Source organism: Sturnira hondurensis, unplaced genomic scaffold, assembly GCF_014824575.4.
Source record: "Sturnira hondurensis isolate 20B ecotype Veracruz unplaced genomic scaffold, ASM1482457v3 Scaffold0007865, whole genome shotgun sequence".
Taxonomy (NCBI): domain Eukaryota; kingdom Metazoa; phylum Chordata; class Mammalia; order Chiroptera; family Phyllostomidae; genus Sturnira; species Sturnira hondurensis.
In genome coordinates, this window is record NW_028080496.1 from 14,984,697 (window position 1) to 15,003,783 (window position 19,087).

General features: G+C 45.7%; 1 protein-coding gene across 2 annotated transcripts in view; it reads right to left on the minus strand.

Moving 5' to 3' along the window:
- Positions 1–12,239, minus strand: part of TUBGCP5 (tubulin gamma complex component 5) — a 52,685-nt gene extending 40,446 nt beyond the window's left edge. For both annotated transcript variants that reach the window (XM_037053822.1, XM_037053823.1), the window contains exons 1-3: positions 12,072–12,239; positions 7,039–7,092; positions 6,838–6,946 (exon numbers count right to left, since the gene is read on the minus strand). In XM_037053822.1, coding sequence (XP_036909717.1) covers positions 6,838–6,946; positions 7,039–7,092; positions 12,072–12,217 — 309 coding nt within the window. In that variant the 5' untranslated portion in view covers positions 12,218–12,239. The remainder of the gene's footprint in view (positions 1–6,837; positions 6,947–7,038; positions 7,093–12,071) is intronic.
- Between the last annotated feature and the right edge of the window lie 6,848 nt (positions 12,240–19,087).

The following is a 19,087-nucleotide window of genomic DNA, read 5'->3' on the forward strand; positions in this document are numbered from 1 at the left end:
TCCCAGGCTGGTGCAGCTCAGTGGACTGAGCACAGGCCTAAGAACCAAAGGGTCACCGGTTAGATTCCCAGTCAGGACACATGTCTGCATTGCAGGTCAGGTCCCCAGTAGGGGGTGCACGAGAGGCAACCACACACTGATGTTTCTCTTCCTCTCTTTCACCTTCCCTTCTCCTCTCTTTGAAAATAAACAAGTAAAATCTTTAAAAAGAAAAGATAATACCATGATAGTATGTCCTCAATTGTTTTTCTGGGTGAGAAAACAGGAATTATACTGAAATGATTCCTAATCCCTAAACCATTCTTTCAGATCTTATTTTTCATTTGCAGTTGACAGTCAATAATATTTTGTGTAGCTTTCAGGTGTACAGCATAGTGGTCAGACAGTCATATATTTTACCAAGTGTCTCCCCTGATATTTCAAGTACCCACCTGGCATCATAGTTGTTACAATATTATTGACCATATTTCCTATGCTGTACTTTACATTCCTGTAACTGTATATTTACTTTTTAGAGAGAGAGAGGACTGAACCAGCGACCTCTCACTTTAAGGGATGATGCCCAACCAACTGAGCCACACCGGGCAGAGACCCATGACTGGTTTGTAACTTCCAATTCGTACTTCTCAATCCCTGCGCCTTCTCAGCCCAACCTCCCTCCCCTGTGGCAATGGCCAGTCTGTCCTCTGTATCTGTCAGTCTGTTTCTGTTTCATTTGTTCATCTTCTCTTTGACAGCCCACACAAAACTGAAATTATATGATATTGGTCTTTCTCTGCCTGAGTTATTTCACTTAGCATAACACCCTCTAGGTCCTTCCTTGCTGTTGCAAAGGCTAACATTTCATTCTCTTTTTTTTGGCTGAGTATTATCCCATCGTATATAAGTACTGTTCTAAACTATTTTGAGAGTTCAAACACATACACATGAGAAACCTGTCAAAAATGCATTACCTAAAACCATAACGCGGAATTGTCTGACAAACCTAAATTGAGGGACATGCTACCAAGTAATTAGCCTGTGTAATCCTGAATGTCAGGTCAAGAAAAAGAATGCCTGAGTAACTGTGCCAGATTAGACGCCAGTGGAAGAACCTGAGGCAAGGGAGTACAGGAGTTCCTTTCACTATTCTTTAACTTTTCTTTCTGTTTTTTTATACATAAATTACATTTATTAAAATACATATAAAAATTTACCAAAAAATAAAAACACCCCAAATGTGCTAAAAGCCATAAAGTATGCATGCAAGCAGGGTGAAGGAAGTCTCTGATGCCCAAAGCCAAGTTCACTCTCCCCATTCTGCATCCCAGAGCAGCTTCTGTGTGTCTCTCAGTGTTTGTCATCATCACTACTTGCTGATACCACGTCTTCTGTATTCTGTATTCCTACCACTTAGTATGAAGCTAGGAACCGAGTAGACACTTGGTAAACTTTCCTGGGAATGACAAAGTAATAAATCAGTAATAAGGTTCCAAGGAGCTGCCCGTTATTTCCTAATTCATCACCTGTTTAAAAATGCTTCACACTTCTAGTAAAGATGGAGGTGGAGGTACACAAAGCTTGCCTCCTCCTACAACTGTAGCCATAATTACAACTACAAAACGATTACCCAGAATAATCATCCAGCTGTATGGAAGTCTTAAAACCAAGGAATTAAACAACTCAGGAGGGGTGGAAATGTGGAACAGGTGTGGTGGATAAAAATAGGGAGGGATACCTCAGGAGCAGGGGGTCCCAGCCCCACACCAGACCACCCAGCCCAGGGCTCCAGTGCCAGGAAGATAAGTCCCCATAACTTGTGACTATAATAACCAGTAAGTAGTTGGGGCGGTGGAAGAAACTGAAGGATTCTTAGGTGTCTCCTCTTAAAAGGTCCGCAACAGATTCAGGACTTACACAGACAAACTCACTCCCTCAGGGCTCCGGCACTGAGGCAGCAGCTGAGGGCACCAGTGGCATAGGGGGAGAAACTGAAGCAGCTGGCATCAGGGCGAGTGCTGGGGGACAGCCTCCTCCTGGACAAAACTCCAGAGGCCAGGCATCAGCTGCTGTCCCTTTTCTAAACCCTTCCCAACACGCAGCCACAGAGCAGCTGTACTGCATCTTAGACTCCACACACCTTGCTCAGGTGGGTTGCTCTGCTCTGGGGATTACCTAAGGCTCCACCCCATTCAACTTAAGGCTGTGCTTTTCTACTACAATAGGCTGCACTACTAGCCAGGGAGTCAAAGCAGCTCTACCTAATACACAGAAATAAACAGAGGGAGGCTGCCGAAATGAGGAGATAAAGAAACGTGGCCCAGATGAAAGAACAGATCAAAACTCCAGAAGAAGAACTGAAAAAATGGCCCTGGCTAGTGTAGCTCAGTGGATTGAGCGCGGGCCTGCGAACCACATGATCCCAGTTTGATTCCCAGTCAGGGCACATGCCTAGGTTGCAGGCCAGTTCCCCAGGAGAGGCAACCATTCACTGATATTTCTCTCCTTCTCTCCTTCCCTTCCCATCTAAAGATAAGTAAATGAAATATTTTTAAAAAAAGAACTAAACAAATGGAGACAAGCAATCTATCAGATGCAGAGTTCAAAACACTGGTTATCAGGATGCTCAAGGAAGTGAGTGAGGACCTCAGCAACATAAAGAAAACCCAGTCAGAAATGACGGTTATACAAAGTGAAATAAAGAAAAATTTACAGGGAATAAACAGTGGAATGGATGAAGCCAAGAATCAAATCAATGATTTGGAATATAAGGGAGAAAGAAAAAGATTCAAACAGGACAGCAAGAAAAAAGAATCCAAAAACAATGAGGATAGGGTTAGGAGCCTCTGAGACAACTTCAAACACACCAACATTTGAATCACAGAGGTGCCAGAAGGAGAAGAGAAAGAGCAGGTAGGTGAAAAATAGATAGGGGGGAGGGCAAGAATAGTAGGGGAAATATAGAATCTAAAGAACTTGAGACACGTGGTCATAAACTAAAGGGGGGGGATGGTAGGGGAGGGAGTGTGCAGGGTGGAGGAGAATGAAGGGGGGAATTAGAACAACTGTAATGGTATAATCAATAAAATATATTTTTTAAAAAAGAAGTAGAAATTGGTAGTTACAGAATAGATAGGGGGATGTTAAGAAGAGTATAGAAAATGAAGTAGCCAAAGAATTTATATGCACAATCCAGGACATGAACTAAGAAGAGGGATTACCAGAGGGAATGGGGGTACCGGGTGAAGGGGGGCAAAAGGGGAAAAAATTGAACTGTAATAGCATAATCAATAAAATATATTTTTAAAGAGACTTAAATTCCTTCAAGAATTTTTTTTAATTGTAATTATTGACATTAGAGAGAGGGGGTGGGGAGAGAGAAACATCAATTTCTTGCTCTATTTATTGATACATTCATTGGTTGCTTCTTGTATGTGCCCTGACTGGGGATTGAACCTGCAACTTTGTGTACCAGGACAACACTCTAACCAACTCATTTACCAGCCCAGGACCACAAAGAATCTTTATTCCCCTGAGAAAAATCATCTACAATGTAAATACAGCTGACCCTTGCACAACATGGTGTTCAAGGGTACTGGCCGTGGACACGGTGAAAAATCTACATATAACTTAATCTGCATACACAGGTTCCCAGACGTCAGTTCACTCTTGAACAACCTGGGCTTGAACTGTGTGGCTCAACTGAAGTCTGTGGGTCACTGCACACAACAGGTCCCACACACATCACGCCCACATTGTTCAAGGGCCAATTGTACTCGAAGGAAATAACTCACTGTATAAAACTATTTTTTAGTAATAATTGCTGTCAGATTGGGTTTTGAGGGGGAAGGGGGGCTTTATACACCTGAAAAAGGTGAAAGTTATGATGGAAAGTTGAAGGGCACGTATACAGTACTTTGCTTCTGGCATAATGCAGGATGGCGGTCTTCAAATCTTCACAAAAATTATAAAGGTGCATGAGCCCTGGCTGGTGTGGATCTGAGTGGACTGAGTGCTGGCCTGCAAACCAAAGGGTCACCGGTTTGATTCCCACTCAGGGCACATGGCTGGATTGCTGGCCAGGTCCCCAGTAGGGGGTACATAAAAGACAACCACACATTGACTTCTTTCCCCCTCTTTCCCTTCCCCTCTTTAAAAACATAAAGAAAATCTTGGAGTGCTGGAACACAGCAAGAATCAATCCATAAAAACGACACTTCAACATGCCCATTCTCCTTTCTGTCCCATCCACTCCCTTTCTTCACCATTAAGCCCTTAGGACACCAGATCCTGGTTAGTATCAAACTCTCAGAAACAACAACATCAGGCCCAGGGTTTAGCTGTCCTGGCTGAGGGGCAGTCACTGAGCCCACGTGCTGCGGCATCTGCTGGCTCTTCGTCAAATTGCCCGAAGGACCGTAAATACTGCTTTGCACGGGTGGTTTGGAAATGAGGGTCCAGAGAAACCAAAGCTACTTCAGGGGGATGGTGGAATTCCAGCACAGTAAATGTGGGGCGGTCGATGCCCTGCTGTGTGGAGCCCTAATTCTCTCACGGGTGGGGGACCACGCCAGGCATCAGTTGGCTGTGGCTTCACTTCCCAAGAAGCAGGAATGACTTCAGTTTCTCCTCCCACCGATCAGTTGCTTTAGTGTCATTCGGTTGTTGATCAGTAAGCTGATACATACCGGGTTCTTCTTTGGGGATCAGTATTTATTGATTGGTACTAACTGCCACTAATAGGCAGTCTTCACCACGGGGAAAGAACAAGCAAAGCCTCAGGTCCGCTGACCACAGAAGTAGAGTTTCGATCGAGCCACATATAACACCTTGGCTTCAGCTACATTTCAGGTCCAGGCCCACAGAACCCCAAATAACCCTAGGGATGACACCCCGAGGAAACCAGACAGAACGACAGCACGGATGACATCAGGACCTATAACAACAATCAACTACTCTTTTCCCCAGCCCATCGGCAGAGCCCACCAATCAAAGCCTTTAGCTGCCCTGATTAACATGTTTTCTCTATATGACCACCCCCTGGAAGCCGTCAGGGGGGGCCAGGCTTTGAGCATTAGCTCCCCTGTGGCTGTGACTGTGCACCATTTCCTCCACTAGGAGACCCTTGCTTTCTTGGCTGCAAACTCCTGACTGCACTGGATTGGGCATTTGATTGGGCTGTGACGCACACAGGCAGGCCAGCCACCTCAGGTAAGAGTGGTGTGTTTGTGGCCCATTTGCCTGGGGCCATGTCCCCTCCTCCCTCCAGCCCTATAAGAGTGGCATTCAACCAGGACCGGACAGGAAGTGACCACAGCAGCCTCATGGCCATTGTCAGAGTGGTTCTACCTAGACCCCAGAGCTATCAGATAAAATGGCAATTGTGATAGGGGCCTGTGTGCAACACATTGTGGGCCAGGGGACCAACAGAGGGTTTCCAGGCAGCTCCTGGCTGCCAGACAGTGCAAGGGGGTTTCTGAGCTCTCCACATGTCTCTGGGTGACTAGAGGCTATGACATGCACAGCACATACTGGAGTGGATCCACCCCGCCCACACGTGCTAGACCATGGGAGTCGGAGTCCACGCAGAGAGCGTGAGGGCCAACAGAGTGTGAGCCAGGGCAGGCTCCAAACTGGCCTGAGGTGCCCTGGCTGGTGTGGCTCAAAGGAATGAGTGCTGGCCTCTAGCAAGAGGCTTCTGGCCACCAGACTGTTGACACCACCAATGTGCCTTAGGGTGAGTGCCTGCTTTCATGCACCTGAGGCTGTTGGCTTGACCTCTGAGGGCTGAAGACCGAGTGGCAGGGTCAGCCACATGGGCACTGTGCGTCCGTGTGACAGACCCCAAACAAAGGCCCTGGACACCAAGGCACCAGGAGCCTCCCTCAGTCACAGCACTCTGTATGTATGTGTGTGTGTGTGTGTGTGTGTGTTCATACACTGTCACTGTGCGAACGAAGGGCATTCCTTTGTGACTCCACTGGGAAGCTGGTGCCTGGTTTCTCCCGGCTGTCACCCCAGGAATCACTTCCCTTTGCTCCTTTTCAATCTGTATCATTTCAGTGTAATGAACCGTAACAGTGAGGAGGCAGCTTCTGTAAAGTTTTGTAAACCCCTCTAGTAGAGCATCCTCAAGCCTCAGGGTGGACTTGGGGATCTACGATGGAATTTGAAAGTGCTTAAGACACCATTACATAGGTTGTCCTCATTACCAAGTGCTGAGAAGCCAATTAAAATGGGGGCCCACCTTCAGGCCACCGATCGGTACCAGTCTGGGCCTGTTAGGAACTCAGCCGCCCAGTAGGAGGGAAGCTTGAATGTAATGCGCTTGAATCATCCTAAAACCATCTCCCCAACCCTAGTCTGTGGAAAAATTGTCTTCCACAAAACCTGTCCCTGGTGCCAAAAAGGATAGGGACCGCTGATTTAAAACACTTAAGCAAGCCACAGCCGGTTGTGGATGTGGCTCGGTTGGTTGGGTGTCCTCCCGCAAACCTGAAGGTCACAGGTTTGATTACAAGACGATGTTTCTCTTTTTCTCCTCCCTTCCTCTCTCTCTAAAAAGAAAATAATGCCCTGGCTGGTGTAGCTCAGTGGATTGATCGCGGGCCTGTGAAGTAAAGGGTCACCAGTTCAATTCCCAGTCAGGGCACATGCCTGGCTTGCGGGCCAGGTCCCCAGTAGGGGCCATGCAAGAGGCAACCAAGGGGCAACACTTAGGTCAGTTTCCAAGGTATTTTGCTCTAGCCAGTGAACGTAATAAGAGAATGAATGTTTAACTGGCAGAAACAAGCTGTGAACAATCAGACTGGAAATGGTAAAATTCATTACGAGATCTCACCACTTTGTAATGCCTACCTTTATCTCCTTTGTGCTTGGAAGTGATGCATTGAGAAATTCCTCAGTTAATCTCTTCCAACTAGCAGCTTTACCGAGATCAGAATGAATGATGAATTTTTCATAAATTCTAAAATATATTTTTGAAAGTCAACGGATGGTCAGAAAGCTATATGAATTAAAAGATCTACATGTACAGACATATATATGAAATCAACTTACCCTTCTATTGTCTTTTCTACTTTGTGACTGTTCACATCCAAGAAACGATGGAACCTAGAAGATAAAATGCAATTTTTACATCAACCCTGTCACCTCGATAAGCAGAGGCCTGATACGAGCATCACTGCCCTCCGTATCCCAGACACACCCTACACTCGGTGACACACACGAGCACACCTCTGTTGCTGTATTCCCTCACCATGCAGGGAACGACCTTGGCATCTGTGAGGGCTCAGGCTCCTTCCAATAGGACACAGGTCCTCCTGAGCCACCCCACCCTGTCCTCTGACTCCTGTCTTCCAACAGTGCCCTGTGTCTGAGCCCAACACAGCACATCCCATATCGGGGTACCTAATCTTTTCATGCTATAGGGAGCCCAGTGAAGGTAAGACTCCTCTCAGAATTTTTTAAAAAGATTTTATTTAGCCCTGGCTGGTGTGGCTCAGTGGATTGAGCGCTGACCTGTGAACCAAAGGGTCGCTGGTTCGATTCCCAGTCAGGGCACATGCCTGGGTTGAAGGCCAGGTCCCCAGTGGCAGGTGTGTGAGAGGCAACCACACACTGATGTTTCTCTCCCTCTCTTTCCCCCTCCCTTCTGCTCTGTGTAAAAATAAATAAAAAAATTAAAAAAAAAGATTTTATTTATATATTTTCAGAGAGTGGGGAGGGGAGAGAGAAAGAGAGGAAGAGAAACATCAATGGGCAAGAGAAACATCAGTTGGTTGCCTCTTGCACACCCCCGACCAGGGGCCCTGCCCACAACCCAGGCATGTGCCCTGACTGGGAATCATGCTGGTGACCCTTCTGTTCATAGGCCGGCACTCAGGCCACTGAGTCATGAGTCACACCAGCCAGGGCAGAATGATATTTAAACTGCAAAATGAAATATACGAAGGTAACTGAAAATAGTGAAATACAGTTGTAAAGTGTTCCTAAAAGTATGTGATATAATGACACATTCCCTTTTTTTCTTTAATGCTCACCCAAGGACATTTTTTCATTGCTTTCAGGAAGGGGGAGCGGGGGAGAGAGAGACAAACAGACAGACAGACAGATACTACACACACTGATTGGTTGCTTCTTGTATGTGTCCTGACCAGGGATCGAACCCACAACCTAATGGGGGATGGAACCCACCGACCTTTTGGTGTATCAGACGATGCTCCAACCAAATGAACCACACTGGCCAGGGCAAGGCATTTCTTTATTAAAGCATGAAGTAACAAGGTCTAGCAGTGGGTCCACATCTAACATTAAAGTGACATAAACAATATGTAGCTATACCTACAACTAAAATAAGATGTTAAATATGTGATTCCTACTGGTGATACACTCAAGGTAAGCTAATATTGCTTGTTGCTTTCATTCATAATTGAAAGAAATGTTAGTTTTTGGTTAGAGGTTGGTGTAAATTTTTTCTCATCCACATTTGTAACACCCGAATTCTATCTTCAGGTCCGAATGTTAAGAAGGCCTATTCCGCCACCAGCTGGTGTGGTTCACTGGACTGAGCGCCAGCCTGCAAACCAAAGGGTGGGTGATTCAATTCTCACTCAGGGCACCTGCCTAACTTGCTGGCCAAGTCCCCAGTAGGGGGCACCTGAGACACAAGCACACACTGATGTTTCCCTCTCCTTCCATTCCTCTCTCTAAAAATAAATAAGTAAAATCCTTAAAAAAAAAAAAAAAAGGAAGGGCTATTCTCTATCATAGGTGATTAGCTTCAGTTTCTCTCTCCCTTAAGGACAAAGACTATCTCATCTATCTCTGAATTTCTAGGGATTACAACACAGCTGTCTTTTTTTTTTTTTTAAGATTTTATTTATTTACCTTTAGAGGGGAAGGGAAGGAGAGAGGAATAGAAACACCAATGTATGGTTGCCTCTCGTGAGTCCCCTGCTGGGAACTGGCCTGCATCCCAAGCATGTGCCTTGACTGGGAATCGAACCGCGATCATGTGGTTCGCAGGCCCGCACTCAATCCACTGAGCTACACCAGCAAGGGCATGTCATTTTTAAAAACCAAAAAATTGTTCATTTTTCTGATGGATTAAAGGTTCATAAAATTACAGTAGAGCACAATGACTCTTGTTTTCCATGTTTCACTATCAGAGCCAACAATCTGTATTTAAAAGAAGTAAATTACACTGCCAGATAACATTAATTCAATCCTCTAAATGGCCGAGTGGAACAGTACTTTAATATTATAATGTATTTAGTTTCTCAATGTGACAAAGGAGATGGTAACTTTCAGTGTCTTTCCCAACCCTGAAAAGATGTCCATTCACTTACTGCCATTTAGAAAGGTCAATAAATTATTTGGGGTACAGCAATTAAATCTCTGTCTTTGTAGCACTTTTTACAATAGCCAAGCTATGAAAGCAACCCAAATGCCCACAAATAGATGACTGAAGAAAAAAGATGCGGTACATACGCACAGTGGACTACACGACTCAGCCATAAAACAGAATGAAATCTTGCCCTGGCTGGGTAGCTCCATTTGTTACAGAATCTTCCTGGTCATGCCAAGGTTTTGGGTTCAATCCCGGTTAGGGCACGTACAAGAAGCAACCAATGAATACATCAATAAGTGTAACACCAAATTGGTGTTTCTCTTTCCCCTCTCCTCTCTCTCTCTAAAATATAAATAAAATAAAATATTTTTCAAAAATAAAATCTTACCACTTGTGACAACAGGGATGGACCTGGAAGGTATCATGCAAAGTAAAGTCAGTCAGAGAAAAACCAATACCATACCATTTCACTCATATATGGGACCTAAAGAGCAAAATAAACACACAAAACAGAAATAAACTCACAGACACAGAAAAAGCTGATGTTTGCCAGAGGGGAGAGGGTTGGGGGACTGGGTGACAAAGATGAGGGATTAAGCAGCAAAACTGACAGTTACAAAATAGGCACAGGGATATAAAGTACAGCATAGGAAATAGAGTGGGTAATATTGTAATATCTGCACATGGTGCCAGGTGGGTGCTAAATGTATAGGAAGGTCACTGCTTAAATCATATAAATATCTAACCACTACACCACGGGCATCAAACTCATTTTCACAGGGGGCTACACCAGCCTTCTGCTTGCCTTCAAAGGGCTGAATGTAATTTCAACTCCTTAACAGTTAAGGAGTAGTTACATTTGTAAAGCCCTAAAATTATTTCAGCCCTTTGAAGGCAACTGCAAGGCTGATGTGGCCCCCAGTGAATATGAGTTTGACACCCCTGCACTGTGATGTACAATTGAAAGTAATACAAAATAATATTGAATGTTGCCCTGACTGGTGTAGCTCAGTGGATTGAGCGCGGGCCTGCGAACCAGAGTATCGCAGTTGGATTCCCAGACAGGGCACGTGCCTGGGTTGCAGGCCAGTTCCCAGCAGGGGACGCACGAGAGGCAACCATACATTGATATTTCTCTCCCTCTCTTCTTCCCTTCCCCTCTAAAGATAAATAAATAAAATCCTTAAAAAAGAATTAAAAAAATAATATTGAATGTCAACTGTAACAGAAAAATAAAAATAAGGGTTGGAGAGGGAACTCGGGGACAAGTGGAGATGGAAGGAGACTTCACTTGGGGTAGTGAACACATACTACAACATACAGATGATGTATTGTAGAAACCTATATAATTTTATTAACCAATGTCAGCCCAATGAAGTGAATTAAAAATAAATAAAAAGAAAATCTTAAAAAGGAAGCCCTGGCTGGTATAGTTCAGTGGATCGAGTGGTGGCCTGCAAAAACTAAAGGCTGGTTGGTTCAATTCCCCATCAGGGCACATGTCTGAGTTGTGTGCCAGGTCCCCAGTAGGGGGCACGGGAGAGACAACCACACAAGGATGTCTCCCTCCCTCTTTCTCCATCCCTTCCCCTGTCTAAAAATAAATAAGTAAATTCTTAAAAAAACAGCAAATCTTAAAAGGAAAAATAATTCATTCAATCAGTAGGAAAAGCATTGTTTTATCTGACCTATTCACACATTGTAATATTTATGTTACACTTAAAACCTGAGTTTATTATTTCAGAAACTTGGCGGGCTTTTACCTCAGTGGTTAGTCTTTGCAAACCAAGTAGGCACTTTATAGTTGATCATTAAGGGTGAAACTCAAGGTTACTCAAAACTGTTTAGTCCTCAAGATTTCTACTGAAATTACATGGTTAGAGTATTAAGGCCAACTAACATACTTTCAGTGGTAAAATTCCATTCCAGGTAATTATCTATTTATTTATCTTTAGAGGGGAAGGGAAGGAGAGAGGGAGAGAGATATCAATGTATGGTTGCTTCTCATGTGTCCCCTGCTGGGAACTGACCTGCAACCCACGTATATGCCCTGACTGGGAATCGAACCGCGATCACCTGGTTCGCAGGCTCGCGCTCAATCCACTGAGCTACACTAGCCAGGTCTCCAGGTAATTATCTTAAGAGTGCTGTCTAATTTTCATCGTCCACAAATAAAAATAGGAGTTCCCACTTCACCCAAGTATCTAACTACGTACCGTAAATCTCGAAATTGTACTAGAGATAGTAGGGGCAGCTTCGTTACTATATGGCAGTAACTGTTCCAGATGTTGGAATAAGAAATGACCCAAACAGACCCCCATGGTGGGACAAGCCTCCGGGCTGGAGTGCGCGGCAGGAGGCGGCAGTCCGCCACACACAAGTGACCCTCGTGTCCTGCTCAACCCTCCGTGGAAGGAAAAAGGAGACCCAGGGGTGAACGGTCTGGAGCGACCCCAGCAGGGACAAGGCGCCCTGAGATCGCCGTTTTAAACTAGGCGCGACCATCACTCTACCCTAAACCTCACTGGCCCATCCATTCAAAAGCGCGCGCGCGCGCTGCGTTGTGTGCCGCACTGGGTGCAGCGGGGGACGCCTACGGGGTCCCGCATGACCCGCATGACCCGCAGCGGGTCTCCGCAGGCTTGTGTAGCCGGCGACCGGGCCCCGTGGACACCAGTCCGACCCTGGCGCTGACCACGTCCGACCCCTTCCTGGCCCCGCCCACCGCCCCGCCTCACACCTGAAGTTGGACCAGGCGAAGTTCAGACAGAGCTGGAAATTGGGGTCCGCCTCATCCCGGAGTCCTGCCACGTGGCGCACGAGCTCGCGCACATCGAGCTCCTGGTGCCGGTCCAGCCGGCTCCAGGTCTGGCCCAGCCGCGCCATGTTTCCCCGCTTCCCAGGCGCCAAATCTGAGCCGCTCTCGCGAGAGTTCGCGCCCCCTCTGCATTGCGCGTGAGGATGACGGTGAGACAGTTCTCGCGAGGACTCGCGCTCCCCCGACCGCCCGAGATGCGAGTCGCAACTTGGTTGATGGCTGCCGTGTGCGTTTTCCAGTCTTACGTGGGTACCTTTAGGAGTTAGGTGGCTTTGTACATCGGATTAAAACCTTGGTTGGTATTTTAACTTCGGATGTTTTCAGAGCAGCCGGTTAGTTGTCATTCAGTGTTCCTTTTTGCACCTGCCTTTTCAAGTACCAGAAAATGGCAATTGTCCGTCCTTCTCTAAGCTTGTTCGTCCTTCCGAAGGTGGTCTCTAGTTAGCTCTCAGTTTACCCTGTCTGCATGGGCCACGCTGCGTGGCCCGCACTGCAGCGATTGTCAGCAACGGTGGAGGACTTGATTTCCCCCTAGGAGACAAACCTGCCTCTTCGTGATTAACACGCTACCTCTAACCTGTTTCTTCTGAGGTTTTTAGTTTTTTAATTTTATTTATTTATTTTTAGAGAGAGAGGAAGGGAGGGAGAAAGAGAGAAACATCAAAGTGTGGTTGCCTCTTGCACCTCCCTCCCCACCGACTGGGGACCTGGCCTACAACCCAGGCAAGTGCCCTGACTGGGAATCCAAACCTGGACCCTTTGTTTCACAGGCCCGCGCTCAATCTACTGAGCCACACCAGCCAGGCTCTAACCTGTTTCTGTTAAGTATTGCTCATAACCATTCAGAAGCCTATTACATAGACTTCTATAGTTTTTCTTTTACAGATCTTTTAGGTTTTTCTATGGTTTATTACATTGCATTCCTGTAGTTACGGAATGTTGTGAATTATATTACAGCATCTGGAAAGTGAGAGAAGAGACAGGGATACTTGACCAGGTTGTACTAAATGTGGGCCACTGACAAAAAAACGCTCACCTTTGTAAACCTAGGTCAGAGCTGTGAATCAGTGCCACTGGATGGCCACCACATCCCACGTGTGTGTGAACTTAGTGACTCTTACCTATAACCAATCAAAAGCAGTAACTATTTCTTCCTGCAGACTGCTATCATAGAAGAGCCCTGCTTCACCTCCCCCCATTACCTGTAGCCAAGCTAAGTTCTTCCAAAACACCTCACAGCTTTCTTTCCAGTACTTGTACTTGACATATAGAAAAGGCTAATAGACATGCAAAGATGCTCAATGTCACTAATCATCACGGGAATGCAAATGAAAACCACAATGAGATATCACCTCACACCTGTTAGAATGGCCATCATCAGTAAATCAAAAAACAAGTGCTGGTGAAGAGGTGGAGAAAAGGGAACTCTTGCGAACTGTTGGTGGGAATGCAGACTGGTGCAGCCACTTTGGAAAACAGAATAGAGCTACCTCAAAAAATTAAAAATGGAGCTGCCTTGCCTGGCTGGTGTAGCTCAGTGGATTGAGCACAGGCCTGTGAAGCAAAGGGTCACTGGTTCAATTCCCAGTCAGGACACATGCCAGGGTTGCAGGCCAGGTCCCCAGTAGGGGGCGTATGAGAGGCAACCACACAATGATGTTTCTCTTCCTCTCTTTGTCCTTCCTGTCCCCTCTCTCTAAAAAGAAAATATTTTTTAAAAAATGGAGCTGCCTTATGATCCAGTTATTTCACTTCTGGAAGTATGTGGGGGATGGTGAAGGCTGGAGTCATAGCCAAGGTTGAGGGCTTAACAAAGCTGCGCTTGGCTGCTTGCATCTCCAAGTCAAATCAAACCAGCAGCCAACACAGCCAGAACCTGTGGGGATTGAGAATGAAATAGATAGCGGCAAGCTTCAACTGTGTGCACTGTAACTTTTGCAGGAAACACATGTATCAGTTAGATAGCCTGGGAATGGAACAGTCTGTGCCTGCAGCGTTTCCCCAAGTTTAGAAAACATCCTTGAGCTGTATCTAACCAACCCCTATAAAATAAACATAGAGACTGTATTCGTGGTTCATTGTCTCTCCATCAGAGGACAGCATCCTGCCCAGCTCCTGTTTTTCCTTAAACTGTTGTGTCTTAATCTCCCATGGCCCCCACTCAGGGACCCCAACTCTGTGCTGGTTGCAGCAGTAATATATCTGAAGAAACCTGAAACACTAATTTGAAAGAATATGTTCACCCATGTGTGCATTGCAGCGTGACTTACAGTAGCTGAAATTTTGGAAGCAGCCCAAGTGCCATCAGTTAGAAAGTCGATGAAGCAGCTGAGGTACATTCACACAATGGAATACTACTCAGCTGTTAAAAATAAGGAAATCTTACTTTCTGCAACAGCATGGATGGACACGGACAGTATTATGCCAAGTCAAATAAGCCAGTGGGAGAAAGACAAACAATAGATTTCACTTATATGAGTGGGGGACCCCCAAAATCCCAGAATTTATTTATTAAAAATTGTGCATTTGTTCTTACATGTTTAAACCTCAGTTACCTTCAGGGTACTCTCCATTTAATGCAATACACCTATGGAGGCTTTTTTCCGAGGCTCAAAACAGTTTTTGAACTCATTGATCTTGTTGCTTTTTAGTGCTCCTGCTATTTTTCATTTCACCTCTTCCACATTGGGAAAACATTTCCCTTTGAGGACATTTTTCATTTAGGGAAACAAACAAAAAAGTCACTTGGGGAGAGATTCAGTGATAAGGAGGATGGGGCACAGGGGTCAGGCCATTTTTTATCAAAAGCTGCTGAACACTCAGTACGTTGTGTGCAGGTACACTCATAAATCACCCATCGTGAAATGGCCATGACCACCATGCCCCACCTTCCTTTCAAATATTCTACTGAAGCCAAACACAGCCTCTCACAACACCAGCTGGTACACTGATACAAATGGATTTCTAAAACAGCTGGGGCAGGGGGCAATCCTGTATTACAAGGGGCCTGCCCTGTAGAAGATAATTCCAAATTTTTTTGGTCCGCCCCTTGTATGTGGAATCTGTTGAACAAAATAACTAACCAACAAAAAAGAAAGAGATTCATAGCTGTCACAGGGGCTAGGGTAGGTGAGTTGGTTGAAAATGAGAAGAGATTAAGAAAAAAACTCCCCTGGTTGACAACTGCATGGTCATTACCAGAAGGAAGTGGGGGTGGGGGGAGGCATGAGCAGGAGAAGAGGGGATAAATGGTGATAGAAAGAGACATGACTTGCCCAGGCTGGTGTAGCTCAGTGTATTAAGTGCGGGCCTGTGAACAATATGATCGTGGTTTGATTCCCAGTCAGGGCACATGCCTGGGTTGCAGGCCAGTTCCCAGCAGGGGACTCATGAGAGGCAACCATACATTGATACTTCTCTCCTTCCCTTCCCCTCTAAAGATAAATAAATAAAATCTTTAAAAAAAAAAGACATGACTTTTGGATAGTGAAAACACAATACACAGGTGATGAAGGACAGAGTTGGACACCTGAAACCTATGTAATTTCATTAACCTTGTAACCCCTACACATTCCATTTTTTAAAAAAGAATGAAAGAAAAGCCCTTCAACTCCAAGAAGGCCCACATGCAGCCTCCCCCCACCCCCCACCCCTCACCCCCCACCCTGCTGCTGGCCATTTATACCCATTTATACTTCACATCCGGTTTTTTGTCTGGCCATGCTGTCTCCATAAACTTTCTTTTTTTTTAATCTTTTTTAAAGATTTTTTAAGATTTTATTTATTTATCTTTAGAGAGGAAGGGAAGGAGAGAAGGAGAGAAATACCAATGCATGCTCTTGTGAGTCCCTGCCGGCCCGCAACCCAGGCATGCGCCCCGACCGGGAATCGAACCGCGACTGTGTGGCTCACAGGCCCGTGCTCAATCCACTGAGCCACACCAGCCAGGGCCATAAACTTTCTTTTAAGAAGTCTTCCAACCGTGCAAGTGAAGCTTTTTGTTTCACAAGCAGTCAATCTTTGGATAGGCTTGAGGATGCTCCCCAGAACCTGGGCTGGGTATTTTTGTTCACCCTGGCTGGTGAACCCACACATCCGTTACAGAGTAACAATACCTTCACCCAGCCCATGGGGTCCGTGTGTTGTGGCTGCAACGAACACATTCACAAGGACTGCAGAGTCCTGGGGAGAAAAAGAGACAGCACAGCCACTCTCTGAGTGAGAGAGCACCTGACCTTTGCCTGGACAGGATTTTATTGCTCTTCTGGGTACATTACATTGAGGATGGTCCTTGTTTACTATGCACAGGTTTCCTGTAGGTGATCACCTTTTACAGATAACAAAGGAAAGGGTGTCACTGATTACTTCAAAGAAAAGGATGTTGCCAGTGCAAGGGGGAAAAGTGGTTGAACTGCATCCTTGGGAGGTTTAGCAGGGACTTTAGGAAGTTACTTTTGAGATATGCAGTAAGTATTTCCTGCCTCAATTCAGGGTGAGGGAGTTTTAGCAAAAGCAAACCTCAAAGCAGCCTAGGTACAATGCAGGCCTGATTCCCCACAGGAGAACCTATCTGTGGGCGTGGGTTTTGTGTGCCGACCTCATTCCCTATCAGTTTTCTGAATCAGGGGCTGGGCTGCATTCCCCACACCATGCAGAACCATCCCCTTTAATTTCTGTTAAGAAGAGGTAAGCCACCGAGAACATACATGTAATACATCATTTCTCACAGTATTTATATCCAGAATACATAAGAACTCCTACAAGTTCACAAGTAAAAGACTGACGACCCAACGGAGAAATGGACAAAAGACTTGAACCATTACTTCACAAAAGAGGATAGTGAGCCCCAGCTGGGTAGATAAATTTCAATATCCCATTTATTGAAATGTATTAACTAGTTCATATTAGAGAATGGGGCAGAGAGAGAATTTCTGGTTTGTTGTTCTACATTATTGACGTATTCATTGGTTGAGTCTTGTATGTGACCTGAGGAGGGATTGAACCAGCAACCTTGGCATATTGGGACGATGTTCTAGCCAATTTACCTACCCTTTCTCTAATATGAACTAATTAATATATTTCAATAAATGGGATATTGAAATGCCAGTAAACCTATTAAAAACTGCTAAACCCATAAGTATTTTGGGGAATACAAGCTAAAATCGCAATCCTATTAATCAGTTATCAAAATCACTCCAACAGACAATACCAAGTGTTGGTAGGATGAGGGTCAGATGGAAGTCTTACATGGTTTTTTTTTATATTCTATTTATTTATTTTTAGAGAGGAAGGGAAGGAGAAAGAGTGGGAGAGAAACATCAATGTGTGGTTGCCTCTCATGTGTCCCCCACTGGGGACCTGGCCCTCAACCCAGGCACGTGCCCCAACTGGGAATCGAACCAGCGACCCCTTGCTTCACAGGCCTGCGCTCAATCCACTGAGCTACACCAGCCAGGGCTGGAAGTCTTACATGTTGAATTGATGGGTGTGAGTGGTGCAGCCACTTTGAAAAACTGACAGCATCTGCTCAGGCTGAACATACAGCCCAGGCTGCTTGGCTCCACTGGTTGGGGCATCCTTCATCCTTCAGGGGATGGAAAGTGTTTTGAAACTGGACTGTTGTTGCATGGTGGCATATTTACTAAGATCTGGGGACCTGTACATTCACCATGGGTGGGTTTTACATCGTGCCAACTTACGTGTAAATAAAGCTAATGAACAGGAAGGTACTGTTACTCTGTAACGGATGTGTGGAAGATGCCACAGCCAGGGAGGGCAGGGCAACCAATTCTCCCTGTGTGCGTGTGGCAGGAGCAGAGGGCAGAGAGGAACCACAGGGTGGGAAGGATGGCAGAGTTTCCTTTCTCAACTTTCTTAATCAGGAGGGAGAAAGAGAGGAACAGAAACATCGATGTGAGGGAGAAACATCAAGGCATTGCCTTTCACATGCACCATGATGGGGACCGAACCACAACCTAGGCACACGCCATGACCAGGAATCGACCTTTTAATGCAGGACAATACCCAACCAACTGAGCCACACCGGTCAGGGTGAACAGACTGATTTCTTCAACAAATATGTAGTGTCTACTCTGTTCCAGGAACCTAAGAACAAGTCGGAGGCAGAATCCTACACTTGTAAAACTCACATATTAAAGGGAGAGATAGGAGCCCTGGCCTGTGTGGCTCAGTTGGTAAGGCATCATCCCGTAAAGCGAAAGATCACTGGTTCACTTCCTGGTCAGGGTCAGGGCACATGCCTGAGTTGCAGGGTCATGTAGGGGACCATTCTGTGTGGCGTGGGCCCATCCCCCAGTGGCAAACACTTACTGCAAAGTAACTTCCTGAAAACCATGCTAAACCTTCCAAGGACCAGTGTAACCGGATCAACCACTTTTGCCTTTTCATTTGCAAATATTCCTTTTCTGTGTTGTGATTATGGGCATCCTCTCCTTTAGTTTCTGTAAAAGGTAACCACCTAAAGCTAACTTGTACATAGTTAATGAGGCCCTTCATGTGATGTACCCAGTAAGACAATAAAAGCTCATTGGAGCAAGGGTTGAAGCTTTTTCTCCCCTTGAGAGAGAAGCTGTTCGACCTTTTTTCCCATAGGATTCGGTAGTCCGTGTGAATTTCTTTTGTTTCAGCTACAATGCCATGGACCCCACTTGCGGGGGCCATGACAGCTGGCCCCCCAGAACAGGGACCCAGAGGCCACAAGCCGTCGTTGTGGACGATACACCAACTTGGTTGGAGTGCATGCGTCAGCCCAGGTAAGGGCCGACGGCCCCCAGTGCTGTTCGGGAATGTTGTAGGGTGTGTTGGATTTCAGAGGATAAGGGCTTTCTTCTTAGCTCACACTCTCTTGTGACTGCTTTGCAACTGTACCTTCTTTAATAATTTAGGAGCCTTGCTCTGTCTCCCAAGCATTTGCCGCA